The sequence below is a fragment of the Crocuta crocuta genome, unplaced genomic scaffold (genome assembly GCF_008692635.1).
Source record: "Crocuta crocuta isolate KB4526 unplaced genomic scaffold, BGI_CrCroc_1.0 scaffold377, whole genome shotgun sequence".
Taxonomy (NCBI): Eukaryota; Metazoa; Chordata; class Mammalia; order Carnivora; family Hyaenidae; genus Crocuta; species Crocuta crocuta.
Genome location: NW_027528209.1, coordinates 1433426 through 1448833, shown reverse-complemented (window position 1 = coordinate 1448833; position 15408 = coordinate 1433426). Strand labels below are relative to the sequence as shown.

The window sequence follows — 15408 nt, the reverse complement described above, 5'->3', positions numbered from 1 at the left end:
GGGAGGTGGCCCGCATGTGACAGGCACCCTAGTCCATACTCTGGGCATCAGAGGCTGTGCAGGGCTTGCAGATCTGGTGTTAATCTCAGCATAAGAATTTACTGCATGAGGCGCCCAGCAGAAATCTCCTAGGATCTGCTTCCATGAAAAACGAGCACACAAAAACAGAAGCCCTCGCGAAGGCACCGAGACCCAGACCCCAGGTGTGCTCCCCTCTGAGACTCCTGGGGTGGGAGCTTTTGTGAAGGCTCATGGCACATCTGGTCTAAATCTGTCCTCACCTGTGTGAGACACCGGCGTGGTTTCTTTGGGAAGTGAGTCTGGATTTAACAACTTTTTAATTAGAGTGTGACTTTTATGTTATTCCCTGCCATCCTAAGAGAAAAGTCTACAAGGGGAACCAGTTTCACTGATGTCTCAATAGTATCCTGTTAAAGTTTATACTGAATACTCCATTCTCTGAACTAAAAATAAATAAATAAATAAATAAAGTGGGGAAATTTAATTTGAAAAAAACATACTAAAGAAATTTTAATATAGAGTAAGTACACCGTTGCATGATTTATGTACTGACAATTTCCAGAAAATTTAAGAGGTCTTTAATAAAATTAAAAGAATAGACTATCTTTCTTAACATATTCACTTAATATCTTCCTATCTAACTTCTTACCTAATAAAGTAACAGAAGTGAAGAAAATGAATTATGGCATACATTTATGTGTGTGTGTATATACATTCATGCATGTGTGTATATACTCATATATACATATATATAATATATACGATATATACATACATACCATATATACATTCACATATATATTCAGTATATATACATACATACTATATATATACATACATACTATATGTATATATTCATAAGGTATGTCTAGCTATTAAGATAACGTCGGCACCCCAAAAATAATTTCTAACCTGCAAAACATTAAATTGTGGCTGAAAATAAAAAGTATTCACTCTTCTATTCTTTACCATTTCTCCCAAACTCAGTTATTCCTTTAGGATTCTTGTTTCTTTTATCTCAGACTTTCAATGAAATGAACCCAAGAAGTCGAACGCCAATCTTAACAAGTGGCCTTTACAATTCAAAAGAATTGTACGTGTTCTCCTTTCACATTTCCCCCAAATGCTCCTGGATACATGTGCCATGCATATTACCTTTTCCAGATGCATGCAAGTTGATTCTAATACACTTCTCCCTGTAAAATCATCATTTGCTTCTTTCTTTCCTTTTTGTAAAGCACAGGAAGTGTATTTCATGGATGAAATAAGGCCTGAGTCTTATTCTTTGTGAACCCATAATGCCTAAACAGCTCGTAACTTCACATCTATTTATGTAAGAGAGCTTAACAGAAAACCCATCCACTCAAAAAGCACACCTTTAAAAGACTGAATAATTTATTTTAAAGGAAAACCTAAGTCATGATAAAAGAAATCATTGCTCCAGGAACTGTTAATGTTCTCGGCAAACATAGAAAGCAGTCTTAACCTTATGGCATCTAACATATATGGGAAAGGGAGAAAAAAGTTACCTTTTTGTGTAAGGCATGAAATTCGCTGTACCTCTTCTCAACAAAATGTTTTCTTCCATTCATTAGCACTTCTATCTTAAACACCTAAGGACAAAAAATTAAAAAAGATTAATTCCACTAGTTCCAACCCCTCAGTTGTCTGATGCGGGAAGTTTGTGACCATGATATACTTCATCCCTTTAATTACAGTAGCTGAGCCCCCAAAACCCAGAAGGCTCAGGAGACCCTGGCCCAGCAAGCACTGATTAATGAGCACTCCAGCCAAATGCTTTAGTGAGTACAAAGTGAAGTCTCCCCGTAACGTGTCTAAAAACAACAGAAACTGAAATGCCTTCGGATGCTCCTTCTCTTTTTAAATCAGAGCACATTCCTCCCTTAAAATCGTTTCGCCAATGAGTACGATGGTATTGAAATAAAGTGTCTGACAATGGCGAGAGTCTGGGTAGCCTGTAGCATTCCGTTACGGGTGGGTATTTCATTGCCCGGGCGGGCTATGTCACCTACAAGACAATCAGGCAAACAGCAGTGCATTTTAGGTTAATTTCTTCCTAACCTGCATATTCATCTCAAGCCTCAGCTGGGCTTATTCCGCTGTTTGCAAAACAGGGAAAATGTAGTAAAGGTTCATTTTCCCTGCGTGATGCCAGTGACAGCTTGTGCTCCCACCTCCAGAAGGCTGAAAGGCCAGAAGAAAAGGCTCTCCGGGTGCACTAATTAGTAGGCACTAACATGACATTTTCTTGATTCTTAGGTCAGTGGGTCAAGACTGGGAACAAGGGATGAGAAGTATTGTGAAATCCTCATAAAAGCACAATGTTACGGTGGGGTGGGGAAAGGATGCTTGGCACTAACGGAAGAGAAGGTGATCTGTTTGTTATTTTCAAGAGTTTGTCTTGGACTCGTGCTCTGCTGAGCGAGATGTGGTCAACACCGAGATGAAGGAATATTGTTCAATTACTTAGTAAGCCTAATTTCCTCTTTCAGGCACCCTTCTGGAAAAAACCTAAACTGGAGATCACAGGACACTAAAGAGTGTTAAAAGCATGCTTACTTTAACCCTAAAGAAAACTACTTAACGTCAGCACATGAAATATGAGGTCACACACCATGATTATGAAAGCAGACCCCCTCTGGCTCTGTATGTCTACCTTATATGTTCTACTTTTTTGAAAAGACATTGTGTCATCAAACACAAACTATACTTGTATTTTCGTATTTCTTCAAATCAGAAACAAAGTCTTTTTGTTGTATGACTCCGTTTAAGATAAGTGCTTTTATTAAGCAAATAGTAAATATTTATCAATTTAGTCAGTATTTTATACTAGCATTTGGTTTTTCAGGAAATCTCCCTAAAAATACTTTCCTTTGGTCAATCAGTGAAAATAGAAACGATTCTCTTCTAAAAACATATCCATAAGCTTTGGAGTCTCAGGTATATTATTTTTTTAGAAAAAAAATTCTGTTTCCTAATTCACTAAAGAAAATTCTCCTCCTTCAAAGATGCTGCCAGGAATCCGATGAGGAAAACATCCTGAGAAACCCAAACAAAAGCAACACAGCTCCCACGTCTGGGCTTGGTTAATAGGATGCAGAATCCCTTTCCAGTGTCAGGTCCCAGAGTTAAAGCTGGACACTGTGGGGGCATTAAAAGTAGTTTCATCTGCTAAACCGCATGGGAGAAGTGAAGTCATATTCTGACTCCAGTTACATGAGGCTTAATCATAAAACCTACCATGGTAGATAAAGAAGTGAGGGGTTAATGGAGGGAGGGGCTGGGGGATGGGCTAGATGGGGGAGGGGCATTAAGGAGGACACTGGTCATGAGGAGCACTGGGTGTTCTATGTAAGTGATGAATCACTGAATTTTACTCCTGAAACCAATATTGCACAGCATGTTAACTAATTAGAATGTAAACAAAAATGTGAAAACAATAAACAAAAAATACCATGTTAATTGGCGTGTGTGCTGCTGAATGCACAGAAGGAGAAAGCTAAAGACTCAGGAAGGCTCGACCTACTGGGTCACCCCTCAAGGTCACCCTCTTGAAGGCTAGCGATAAGACGCATCATACAGGGCCTGCCTCATGGAACGTCATCCCTTCTGTCCACCAGATGGCTCCATTACTAAGTTCCTCAGTTACTTTTCAGTCACTCAGTTCATGGGGGTGCAGGGGTGGGGGCGGGTGTACACGTGGGCGTGCACACATGCAGATGCCACGTGTGGGGACATTTTCATGCTAATATTTTTACTGTGTTGCCATTTAAAAAAGTGTACAATACTTTTAAATTCTGGGAATTATCTTGGAAAGGAAGTTGGTTAATCAGAATTTCTAGGACAATGTGAAGCAAGACATGGAATCAATTTCATTAATCTTATTTTCCCCAGAGGCACTGTGTGGCTCTGTCAGCTGAGTATCCAACTTGGGCTCAGGTCATGGTGTTGTAGTTCATGAGTTTGAGCCCCAGGTGTGGCTCTGTGCTGACAGCTGGGAGCCTGGAGCCTGCTTGGGATTCTGGGTCTCCCTCTCTCTCTGCCCCTCCCCGATTTGTAAATGTGCTCGCCCCCCCCCAGAAAAATAAACATTAAAAATAATGTTTTTAGGGGCGCCTGGGTGGCTTAGTCGGTTAAGCGTCTGACTTTCGCTTAGGTCATGATCTCGCGTTTGGTGGGTTCGAGCCCCGCGTCGGGCTCTGTGCTGACTGCCAGCTCAGAGCCTGGAGCCTGTTTCAGAGTCTGTGACTCCCTCTCTCTCTGACCCTCCCCTGCTCATGCTGTCTCTCTCTCTCTCTCTCCTAGAAATAAATAAAACATTAAAAAAAATTTTTTTTAATGTTTTTAATCTTAGTCTCCTAAAATCCAGAGCAGTCCCCCCAACTGCCCTGTTCTTTTGTTTGTTTTTTTAAGCGTTTCTGATACATGTTGTCCCTGCTGCCTGGGAAATCTTTTTCCTGCTTTGTTTTCCTGGCAAACTCCTCATAGCTGTTACCTGCCTCTAAGGTTGGGACAGCGCAGGCAGAGCTGGGAAAGCAAGCAGCACAGTCCCTGTTTCACTCATTTCTGTCTTCAGCACTCATTTGCTGAGAGACTGGAGGGGCTGCAGTGTGCCCAGCGGTGCTGTAGGCTCTGGGGATTCTGCACTGAGCAAGGGAGGCAGGAGCTCAGGCTTCACAGTGCATACAGCCTATGTGGTGAGGCCGGCTGACTGTGAACACACGAGTGAGTTCCGTGGGGTCAGGAAACGAGAAGCACCATGAAGAACAGGGCAGCCCGGGAATGGGACAGTGCTGATCGGGGTGCTGTATCAGACGGCCTGCTCCGAGAAGGCATCCCCTGACAGAGAGGCCGTGAGAGCTACAACATCTGGACACAAAGACCAGGAAAATGTTGGATGTGGCTGGCTGCCTCTGGAATTTCAGACTGGTAGTGGGTGGACAAGGACTTTTTTTAAATTTCTGCTTAAAAATTTAAAAAAAAAATTTAATGTTTATTTTTGAGAGACAGAGCACGAGTGGGAGAGGGGCAGAGAGAGAGGGAGACAGACTCCAGGCTCTGAGCTGTCAGCACAGAGCCAGACACAGGGCTCGAATTCGTGAACTATGATATGACCTGAGCTGAAGTCAGATGCTTAATCAATTGAGCCACCCAGATGCCACCCGAATATATATATTTTTTAAGTTAAAGCGTAGGTCAGGGTGATTTCCACTTCTGTTCAAGATGGCTTAACAGGGAGCAGATCAATCCTTACACTTGAAAACTGGACAAAGTATGTGGAAAAGATGGCTCTTATGACATCAGACATGAAGAAATGAAGAAGAGTGAGAGACAAAAGAAACAAAATGGAGCCTGCGATTACCTCAGGCAGAGCCCTAAGGTCCCCTGAGTTAGGGTATGTTTGGTGGGCATGAGGGGAAGCCAGTTCTGAGGTCAGGGTCCTGGACAAGAGTGAGGTGTACACGGAGAGGACTCCTGTGACCTGCAGTGGTCTTTCCCTCCAGCGTTCAGCTGAATCCTCCTCAACACATGGGACTAGACACATCTGCCCAAGGATGGGAAGACACTGGAGAGAACAGTGTGCAGAGCTCACAGACAACGGGGCATACAGCCTGTCCCCAAATGTCAGGGTAGAAAACCTCATAATTCATATGGCACTAGTCAGAGTGCTCACAAAATTCTTGCCTCAGCAGTGGGATGAAATTAACTATAGACTAAAGGCTCTTTTAGTCCAGTGCAAAAAAAAAAAAAAAACACCCAAAAAATGTTAAAAGCAAGACCTAGAGAGTACAAACTGTTTCCAAGTAATTTAACCACATGCCAGGACAAAGCTCAAGAATATTTTTAGAAATGTAAAAAATATCTAGTATCCAACAAGATAAAATTTACAGTGCCCGGCAACCAATCAAAAAGAAGCAGGAAAATACAACTCATAATAAGAAAGCCCAATCAAGAGAAATTGATATAGAAATGACACAGATGATAAAATTAGGAGACAAAAGTATTAAAATTATTATTATAAGGTAATTTATTATATTTAAGACTCCAAAGGAATGGTTGACCATGACCATGGAGAGTACTAAAAAGACACACAGCAAGTCTGGGTCCCACTGATGAAATCAACAGTGTCTGTGATTAACACAATAATACAATGGATAGGATTTATAACAGATTAGATATCGCAAAAGAAAAGGTAACTGATCTTAAAGACCTAGCAACAGTAACTATCCCAAATGAAAGAGAGAATGGGGGAAAAAAACAAGAAATAAATAGAGCACCAGTAAACAATGGGACCACCTGAAACAGCAGAATGTACGTATAATTGGAGTCCCTGCAGGAGAGGAGAGACAGGAGACGGGGCTGGTGGAAAAGACAAATAAATTTAATGAACTCATGACCAAAATTTTTCCAAATTGGATGCAAACTATAAACCCACATATCCAAGAAGATCAATGGGTCCAACTACAACAACATGCGAAAAAACAAAAATCTAAGGCAAATTCCTTAAAACCAGTAAGAAAGAGAAAATCTGAAAACCAGCCACAGGAAAAGAAAAAGACATTAAGTAAAAAAGAAAGGTCAGTCTGACACCAAATTTTTCAAGTATTTCTATAAATAGCCAAGTGTACAAGAGTCATTTAATGCATATATACTCATGTTTTTAAACATCATAGAAATATGTGCTATATAAGGTAGCATGTACAAAATGTACAATTTAAGGCTTGTTACATTTTTACTCATTATTTTTAAAATAGTTCAGTACTCTCCAGTCAAATGATAAAACAACAATGACAACAAGGACTTTTCTAGCATTTACTATGTGCAGGCACTGCTCCAAGCTCTTTACTCATAATAACCAGTATTTAATTCTCACAATCCCATGAAATAGGCACCACTATCTCCATTTTACAGGTCAGGAAACTGAGGCATAGATTAGATTAAGTAACTTACTCATAGAAGAGCTGCATTCGGACCCAATAACTTGGCTCCTGGGTCTGGCTTTGAAAGCCCTGCACAATGCTGACTCCCAGTGAGCCCTATTCCATGGGGGAAGTTCTGGAATAATGACAACACCTTCCATTCATTCCACTCTGGAGACTCTGTCCTCTGGATAGGGCTCTGCAGGAGCAGAAGACACCTGGCAGGGACAGGAATGGTGGTGTCCTGAGGTCTCTACCCTCAACTATTTGGAGGCTGTGCCCCTGTCAATGGAACCATACCACTGATCTACATAAAAAGCATACAACTCTGCAGAGCACAAGGTACTTTTTTATATTACCTCCTCCTATCAGGCTCTGTGCTCACACTAGGCCCTCAATCTCCTTATACTGTGGTTCCAAATGTTAGCTTCTACGGGCTTTGCTAAGAAGAAAAATGTACTTATGGGGAAAAAAGTTGCAAAAAGTTCAAACTGTAAACTTAAACATATAAGTTGCTTACAGAAGAAAGTGTAAGTCCTTGCCAGTTCAAGAGGGTTCTTAAACACTCTTTCAGAAGTGTCCTCATACATATAAGCTCTGTAGGTACCCATGTATATACAAACTGTTTCTTTTCTGACACACCTGGAGCCACATCACACAGCTGTACTACTTCTTCTTCTACTATTTTTATTTTTTGCCGTATTTATTTAATACATGTTGAACATCTTTGTTTATTAGCGCATTTTGAAATACCTAATTCTCTAATGGCTACACAGTACTCCTATGTATAACTGTCACTGTACTTTAATGAGGACCCTAAGGTAGATTCTAAGTTACTGTACTATTCTGTATGTACATATATACATTCTATGTGCATATGTTTATATATGTGTGTATATACACGTTTATACAGTTGACCCTTAAACAGTGTAGGGGCTAGGAGAACCAGCACCCCATGCAGTCAAAAACCATATATAACTTCTGATTTCCCCCAAACTTAACTATTAATGGCCTACTATTGATTGGAAGCCTTGCTGATAATTTGATTAACACAAACTTTTTATGTGTCTTATACACTGTATTCTTATAATAAAGAAAGCTAGAGAAAAGAATATCTTCTTAAGAAAATCACAAAGAAGAACAAGTATGTTTATAGTACTGTACTATATTTATAGAAAAAAAATCCACATAAAAGTGGACCCACAGAGTTCAAAACCATGTTGTTCAAGAGCCAGCTGTATACATTTATGTATATTTGTACATACATGTATTCATATAAAAATAATGTATATATGTACATATGCTATAATATATATTATACATAATATACAATGCGTTATGTATGTACATATAAGATATATGTATATATATTATATAATCCATATTATACGTATGTGATGTATATATTCTATGTGTACATATATGTGTATACATTTTATAATACATGTACATATATTCTATATGTATATAAATATTCCTTGTTTCAGTACACAGTGTTACACACACACACACACACACACACACACACACATGATAAATTACCAGAAACTGCCAAACTTACCCCATTTATATTTACTAAGTTACAAACCTGCTAACAAGATATGGAATATATATGATATGTACATATATATAGAATATGGAATATGTAGACACACCTTTAAAGACAATATTTCCATTCCTAAGTGTGGTTATGATTATGTGTTAGAAGCAATTTTCTTCCTTTGTGATAGTATCTCTGAAATTAAAGTGAAAGTCAAGGATAAAATATTTCAAAATTTGGGTTTAAACCCAATTTTCCAAGAATATATTTTAAGAAATAAACTTAAGCTAAAGAAGGACTAACCCATTTAATAAATAACTTAAATGCCTTCCAAATACAGATGGGAATTCTATACACTAATAAAGCTTACAGTCTGGTGTTCCAAGGTGTCTGGGTCACAAAATTGTTATGCTGAGAACATGAGATAAACACAAACGGCAAGTACCTGCTTCGAATATGACTTTTCTTATACATATTTTAATACTTGTTCAGTTAGAACAACATGGCCCAAATATTAACTCTAGGCTTGAAATCAACTCTTGGTTTGATTTTTTTTTTTAAATGTTTACTTATTTATTTTGAGAGAGAGAGACCGTGGATGTGAGCAGAGCAGGAGTAGAGAAAGAGGGAGAGACAGAATCCCAAACAGGCTCCACACTGTCAGCGCACAGCCAGACGCGGGGCTTGATCTAATGAACCATGAGACCATGACCTGAGCCAAAATCAATAGTCCAACACTTTACCAATGGAGCCACCCAGATGCACTGAAATATTCTCTTTCTTGGCTAGAATAAGCAAGAAAGACAAAATTTAACATTTCTTTTTTTAATGTTTATTTATTTTTGAGAGAGAACAAGTAGGGGAGGGGCAGAGAGAGAGAGGGAGACACAGAATCCGAAGCAGGCTCCAGGCTCTGAGCTGTCAGCACAGAGCCCCCCACGCAGAGCTCCAACTCACAAACGGTAAGATCATGACCTGAGCAGAAGTCGGATGTTTAACCGAATGAGCCATCCTGGCAACACAAGGAAGATACAATTTAAAAGGTTGGTATTAACTTATGTGCCTGTTGGGAGTCTGGCTCATAACAGGTATGAATTCACTTGACACTTTTTTATGAGTGAAAGATGGTAAGAAACCCTCTAATTATAAATTACTATGATATTCAATGACTAAGCATACAGTTCGATAAAACTAGTGTAAAAAGTTAATTTGTTCTTATTCTGAGCCTTAAATCATATTTCCTCTCAGATGTCACATTGATAAAGTGACATTTTTAATTTAATCATACTACATTTGGCTGCAGAGAAATGGCTAATAACTTTTTTCATGCCTTTGAAAACATGGGAATTTCATAAATTTTAAAGTATTTTGAAGAAAAAGATACATTGTTTCAAATAAACCAGTGCTTAAGGAAAAAGAACAGTTCTCTAAATAATTGCCACTACCAAATAGCGCTTTAAGAGTTGGGCATAAGTGTGTGTGTGTGTGTGTGTGTGTGTGTGTGTGTGTGTGTAGTTTTTAAATGTAACTTCTTTGCAAAGAAAATTCATGATACCGAAAAGACACCCCAAAATAAGAAAAATCTCCAAAGAAAGAAGAAAAAATAAAAACAAAAACAAAATTACAGCAAGAACAAATATCAAATCAAAGGAAGTCTAAGTTTCCTAAACTGGGAAGATCAAAAGCATTTGCCATATCTCAGGGGGGAAAAAAACTGGATTACCTCTCTAGATTATTATTTTTTTTAATGTTTTATTTTATTTTTCAAGAAAGAGACATACACACAGCGTGAGCAGGGAAGGTCAGAGAGAGAGGAAGACACAGAATCCAAAGCAGGCTCCAGGCTCTGAGCTGTCAGCACAGAGCCCGATGTGGGCTTGAACTCACAGACGCGAGATCACGACGTGAGCCAAAGTCAGGCGCATTATTATTCACATGAAGAGGCATAACAAGGCCATTTCAGTTGTGAGCAAACTCAGAAAACAAACAGCCCACCCTTATTTTTTGAAAAAAATTAATGAAGATGTAGAAGTGCCAAAGGATAGATGAATCAAAACTCAAATTTAAGAAAGTAATATATTTTTATATATTTAATATATATTTATATAGTTATCTTTATGTACTTAGAGTTAATAGTTTTAAATATATTTAACATATGTTAAATTTTTTAACATATAATTTATATTTGATACATAAAATAGATAGTATATAAAATAACAGATACACATCAAAGTATATATCAAAAAATATATTAAAAGTAATACAAGAGGCCAGCCATTATTTTTGTCATCATCGGAGCCTGTGATCCGTGGACAGAGGAAATGAATGTAGAGAAAGGCAACATCCAAAAGTGGCCACAGTCAACAGGAGGCTGAGGGCTTCTCCAGCCAGAAGCATATGGTGGCTTCATGGACACATGGAGACAAGCTCTCTCTCAAGCTACTTCGCTGCTCACTTCTACAAAGCAAGCGTGTGGGGTTGAAGTATTTGGTACGCAGAGAAATCAAAGGGTCTCCAGAAATCCACAGAAAACCCAGGGAAAATTTTTAGCTGCATGTACCTTCGAAGTTTGATGGTGAATTATCTTTACCACAGAATTCTACATCCAGGCAAATTCTCCACCAATAAGAAAGTAAAGTGCTCTTTTCAGACCCAGAGGAGCACTTTATGGATTATGTAGATTTTCACGTGATTTTCTTTGAAGTTATTTCTTGAAAACAGACTTTTTTCGGAGGTCTTGGGTGGCTCAATCAGTTAAGGGTCTGACTTTTGGCTTCATCTCGGGTCATGATCTCACCCTCGTGCGTTCAAGCCCTATATCAGGCTCTGCACTGACAATGTGGGGCCTGCTTAAAATTCTCTCATCTGCCCCCCATCCATTGCCCCTTTTGCTCTCTCTCGCTCTCTCTCTCTCAAAATAAATAAATAAACTTTTTAAAAAAGTAATTTTTTTTCAAAAGGGAAGCCAAAAAAGTTGTGGCCCTAACCTAGAAATAAAATGGTGGAGGGGCACCTGGTGGCTCAGTCAGTTAAGCATCCAACTCGGCTCAGGTCATGATCTAACAGTTCGTGAGTTCAAGCCCCACATACAGATCCTCTATCCTCCTCTCTTTCTGCCCCTCCCCAGCTTATGCTATCTCTCTCTCTCAAAAATAAACACTAAAAAAAATTTTTTAATGGTGGAAAAATCCTAAAATGGCAGTTTTGTAGCCCCCAAAATATTAGAATTAGAATAAGCCAGAGGGCTCCAAGAAGAAAACAGGTATGATGAATATCGACTGTAGTTAAGAAGGTTTTAGAGATGGTGTCAAGTGTGCACCTTTCTCTGCCTAGAAAAAAAAAAGCTGCTTAAAAGTTCTAAGAAAACTAACCAAATAAAATGGTATACAATATAATAAAGGTCCAAACATAAAGCAAAATAAATATAAAGCAAATAAATGTAACATGCATGAGATGAAGAAAAGAGTGGCTGTTTGAAATAATGCTTGGAACATTCTCGAGTGAGCAGTACAGATGTCATAATTTATATGGCAACATTTCATCCTCTACAGTTCAAACACTTGATTACAAAGTGAAAATATAAATAAATGTATGTACACACACATATATAATTATAACATCGCGAACATCAACTACTGTACTCAGTTTTTAGAATCAATCTATACAACACAATTTGTTTTACAGAGCAGACTATAAATATTTTTTGTCAGTATATAAAGTAATGGCAAAACCACCAGAAAATAGGAGGTGAATGGGGAAGGAAAGCAAATAGGGCCGAAATGATTTTCATCTTGTACCACTGGTAATTAAAAGATACTGCTAAAAATCAGTGGATGAAGAAAATGGTTCAAGTTACATTTATTAAGCTTAATAAATATAATGTCATGATGTTAATTTTTTAGTGACGAGATTAAAATCATATACATAGTGGAAACTGAGTATGCAGAGGCGGTAATTGAGGGGTATGTGACCTCAGTTCATATTTCAAAGTGGAGGGACTCAAGAGATTTTCTAAGATTCAGACATCAGGAAATAGAGCTTTGGATATATTATTTAGAGTCAATGTGCTTAAAACAAATTAGCAACTTTTCAACTAACTTATGGTTCTGGAAGGTATTAGACACATTTTGTGTTTCCTTTTACATGTTCATATAGTATTGGAAGCTCTCCCTGTACATATATTACTTTCAGATATCCTAATAATGACATAGCTTCTGCTAAATGTTTTTGTTTTAAATCTCTCTGGTTGTAAAGGGAAGATTTTTCTTCAGTTTACCGGTATTTATAGAATTACAGGTTTTCAAAGATTTTATTTTTAAGCAATCTCTACACCCAACATTGGGGCTTGAACTCACAACCGCAAGATCAAGACTCGCACGCTCCATGGACTGGGCCAGCCAGGCACTCCTAGAATAATAAGTTTTCAGTCTAAACCCCAGTACTTCCTAATTTTAGTTGCAGCTCCCTGACTGATTATTTGATTATGAAGCCTTCATTTTTCTTTTCCTCTTAAGCTGTGTCTGTATGACACAAATCCGATCAATCAATTCAGGGTGAGGGGAAAAACGCACTCAAATACATCAGGTCATATATGTTGATTGGCTAACATAGTTTTTCATTACTTTCAATAGCATATACCTTTGACTTTAGACTTTCTGGAAACAGGGAATACTGCTGGTTCTTAGTGGCAACGTATCAAATACAGTGTTAAAGAATGAAGCATTCTGAAAGACAGATGCTTTATGAGTTTTCTTGTTCTCTTTTGTAACCTGCTTTGCGGGAATGAAAAGAGGTACCTTTTAACTGCACTACTTTCTACCTTGGGCTCGTCCCTAAATACCTTGGAGCATAGCATCTCCGTTAATAAAATAAGAATGACAAAATGATGCCAAATTATATTCGTTCGTTGGCTAATACACGTCTTGGTGCTTTGTAAGATACTCTGAAACGGAATGGCTAATTGCTAATCAGGAAGCGGGCAACAAAGTGTCTAGCGGGAGGCACAGAATGGTTTTCAGGAGTGTGTGAGGCCAGCCTTCCTCGCCAGCTGCTTGGGGAGGAGATGTGTGCCTGAAAGAGCTTGTCATAGAGCAGAACAAAAAGATCCATCATTCTCCTCTCAAATTACTCATCTGTAAATTGCATCGCCTCATCACAAGCTCGTGGCTTCTGCGAAAAGAAGCAACTCTTCCGTCTGCCTCCAAACCCCTCCACGGTCTGCCCCCCACCCATCGATCCATCCTGTTTTCCACAGCTTTCCTAGGGCCGATGACAGCCGACGCCTCCCTAAATCCTCCCTCATCTAGGTGCCAGGCACACAGGGCATGCTCACCTACCTTAGCACTTCTGCTTCTGAGTGAGCACCCCCAGGCCCAGGAGTCCCATCCTAGCCTCCATCCGGCCTCCATTCCAGAGCCTCCCAGAACTTCAGGCATCACTGTCTTCCATACCTTCCCCTTAAAGAGACTATCTACATGGCACAATCATATTATTACTTTTTTAAAAAAATGCTTATTTATTTTTGAGACAGACAGACAGAGTGTGAGCAGGGGCAGGGAGAGAGAGAGAGAGAAGGAGACACAGAATCCAAAGCAGGCTCCAGGCTCTGAGCTGTCAGCACAGAGTCTAACTCAGAGCTCGAACTCACAAACCACAAGATCATGACCTGAGCTGAAGTCAGATGCTTAACCAACTGAGCCACCAGGAGCCCCAGCACCATCATCCAGTCACACTCTCTAAATTTCACTATTGACTAGTTCATATAATACATATTATATGCCCCAAACAAACTGGACTTTTTCTAAGGAGAAAAAGCATCACCGAAAAGAACCCAAAACAATGTTGTAAGAAAGCATTTGTAATATACATTAACTGCAAAAGCAGGAGAAAATATTTTATCCATACAAAGTTGCTGACTATAAAATCTTTAGAACAAATGACCGAGAAAATCACTCAAAATGATTCCAGAGTGGTTGAACTACAAATTACCACGATTTTCCCCATAATGTACATTTTTCAAGAGAGCATGCACATATTATTCTTACAGTGAGAAGAAAAATTTCATCTACTTTCCGTCTTCTGAAGTCCTACTGGAATAAATGTAATAAATGAGTATTAATCATTTTTTTAACATGAACATCAAGTTCTTACAAAATTCATTTCTATATTTCCTCAGATATTTACCGAACATCTCTATGTGTCAAGCACTTGGCCATGCTCTATATTAGGAATAAGAGCAGCTAACCTTTTTTTAAATTGTTGCTATTTATTTATTTTTATTTTAAGCAGGCTCCACTCCCCATGTGGGGCTTGAACTCATGACCCTGAGATAAGGAGTGGCAAGCTCTACACACTGAGCCAGCCAGGCGCCCCTACCGCATTTGGGTGCTTCCTATGTACAATGCAGCGTTCGTGGCACTTTCGTTTAACTGGTTTAATCCACAGGAGACCCTACAAAGTAGGTAGGTACTACTATTATTGCCACATCATATGTGAGGAAACCAAGTCATACAGGCAGGCCCTGAACTTAAAGACACAGAACTAGCAATGGATTTAGAAATTCAGACAGTCTGGTTCCAAAGCCCACAATCCATTAACTACAGAAACAGTGGTGAGCAAACCCATCATTCTAGCCTTTGTGGTCCCTACACAGAAGAAAGAGAGAAATTAAGTAAGTAGTCTAAACAATATATAATTATGAGGTATTACACAAACTATAAAGGAAAAGTACAAAAAACTATGTGAGCTATATTCAATATAAAATGCTAACTTTTATTTTTAATTTTTAAATGTTTATTTAAAAAAAATTTAGTGTTTATTTATTTTTGAGAGAGAATTAGAGGCAGGGGGGCAGAAAGAGAGGGAGACCCAGAATCCTGAGCAGGCTCCAGGCTCTGGGCTGTCAGC

At 38.9% G+C, this 15408-nt stretch overlaps 1 protein-coding gene across 1 annotated transcript in view; it reads right to left on the bottom strand.

Moving 5' to 3' along the window:
- Positions 1 to 15408, bottom strand: part of SNX24 (sorting nexin 24) — a 139056-nt gene that overhangs the window by 66246 nt on the left and 57402 nt on the right. Inside the window, exon 2 of the mRNA XM_077753011.1 lies at positions 1551 to 1634. Within this exon, the coding sequence (XP_077609137.1) occupies positions 1551 to 1613 (63 nt within the window). The 5' untranslated portion in view covers positions 1614 to 1634. The remainder of the gene's footprint in view (positions 1 to 1550; positions 1635 to 15408) is intronic.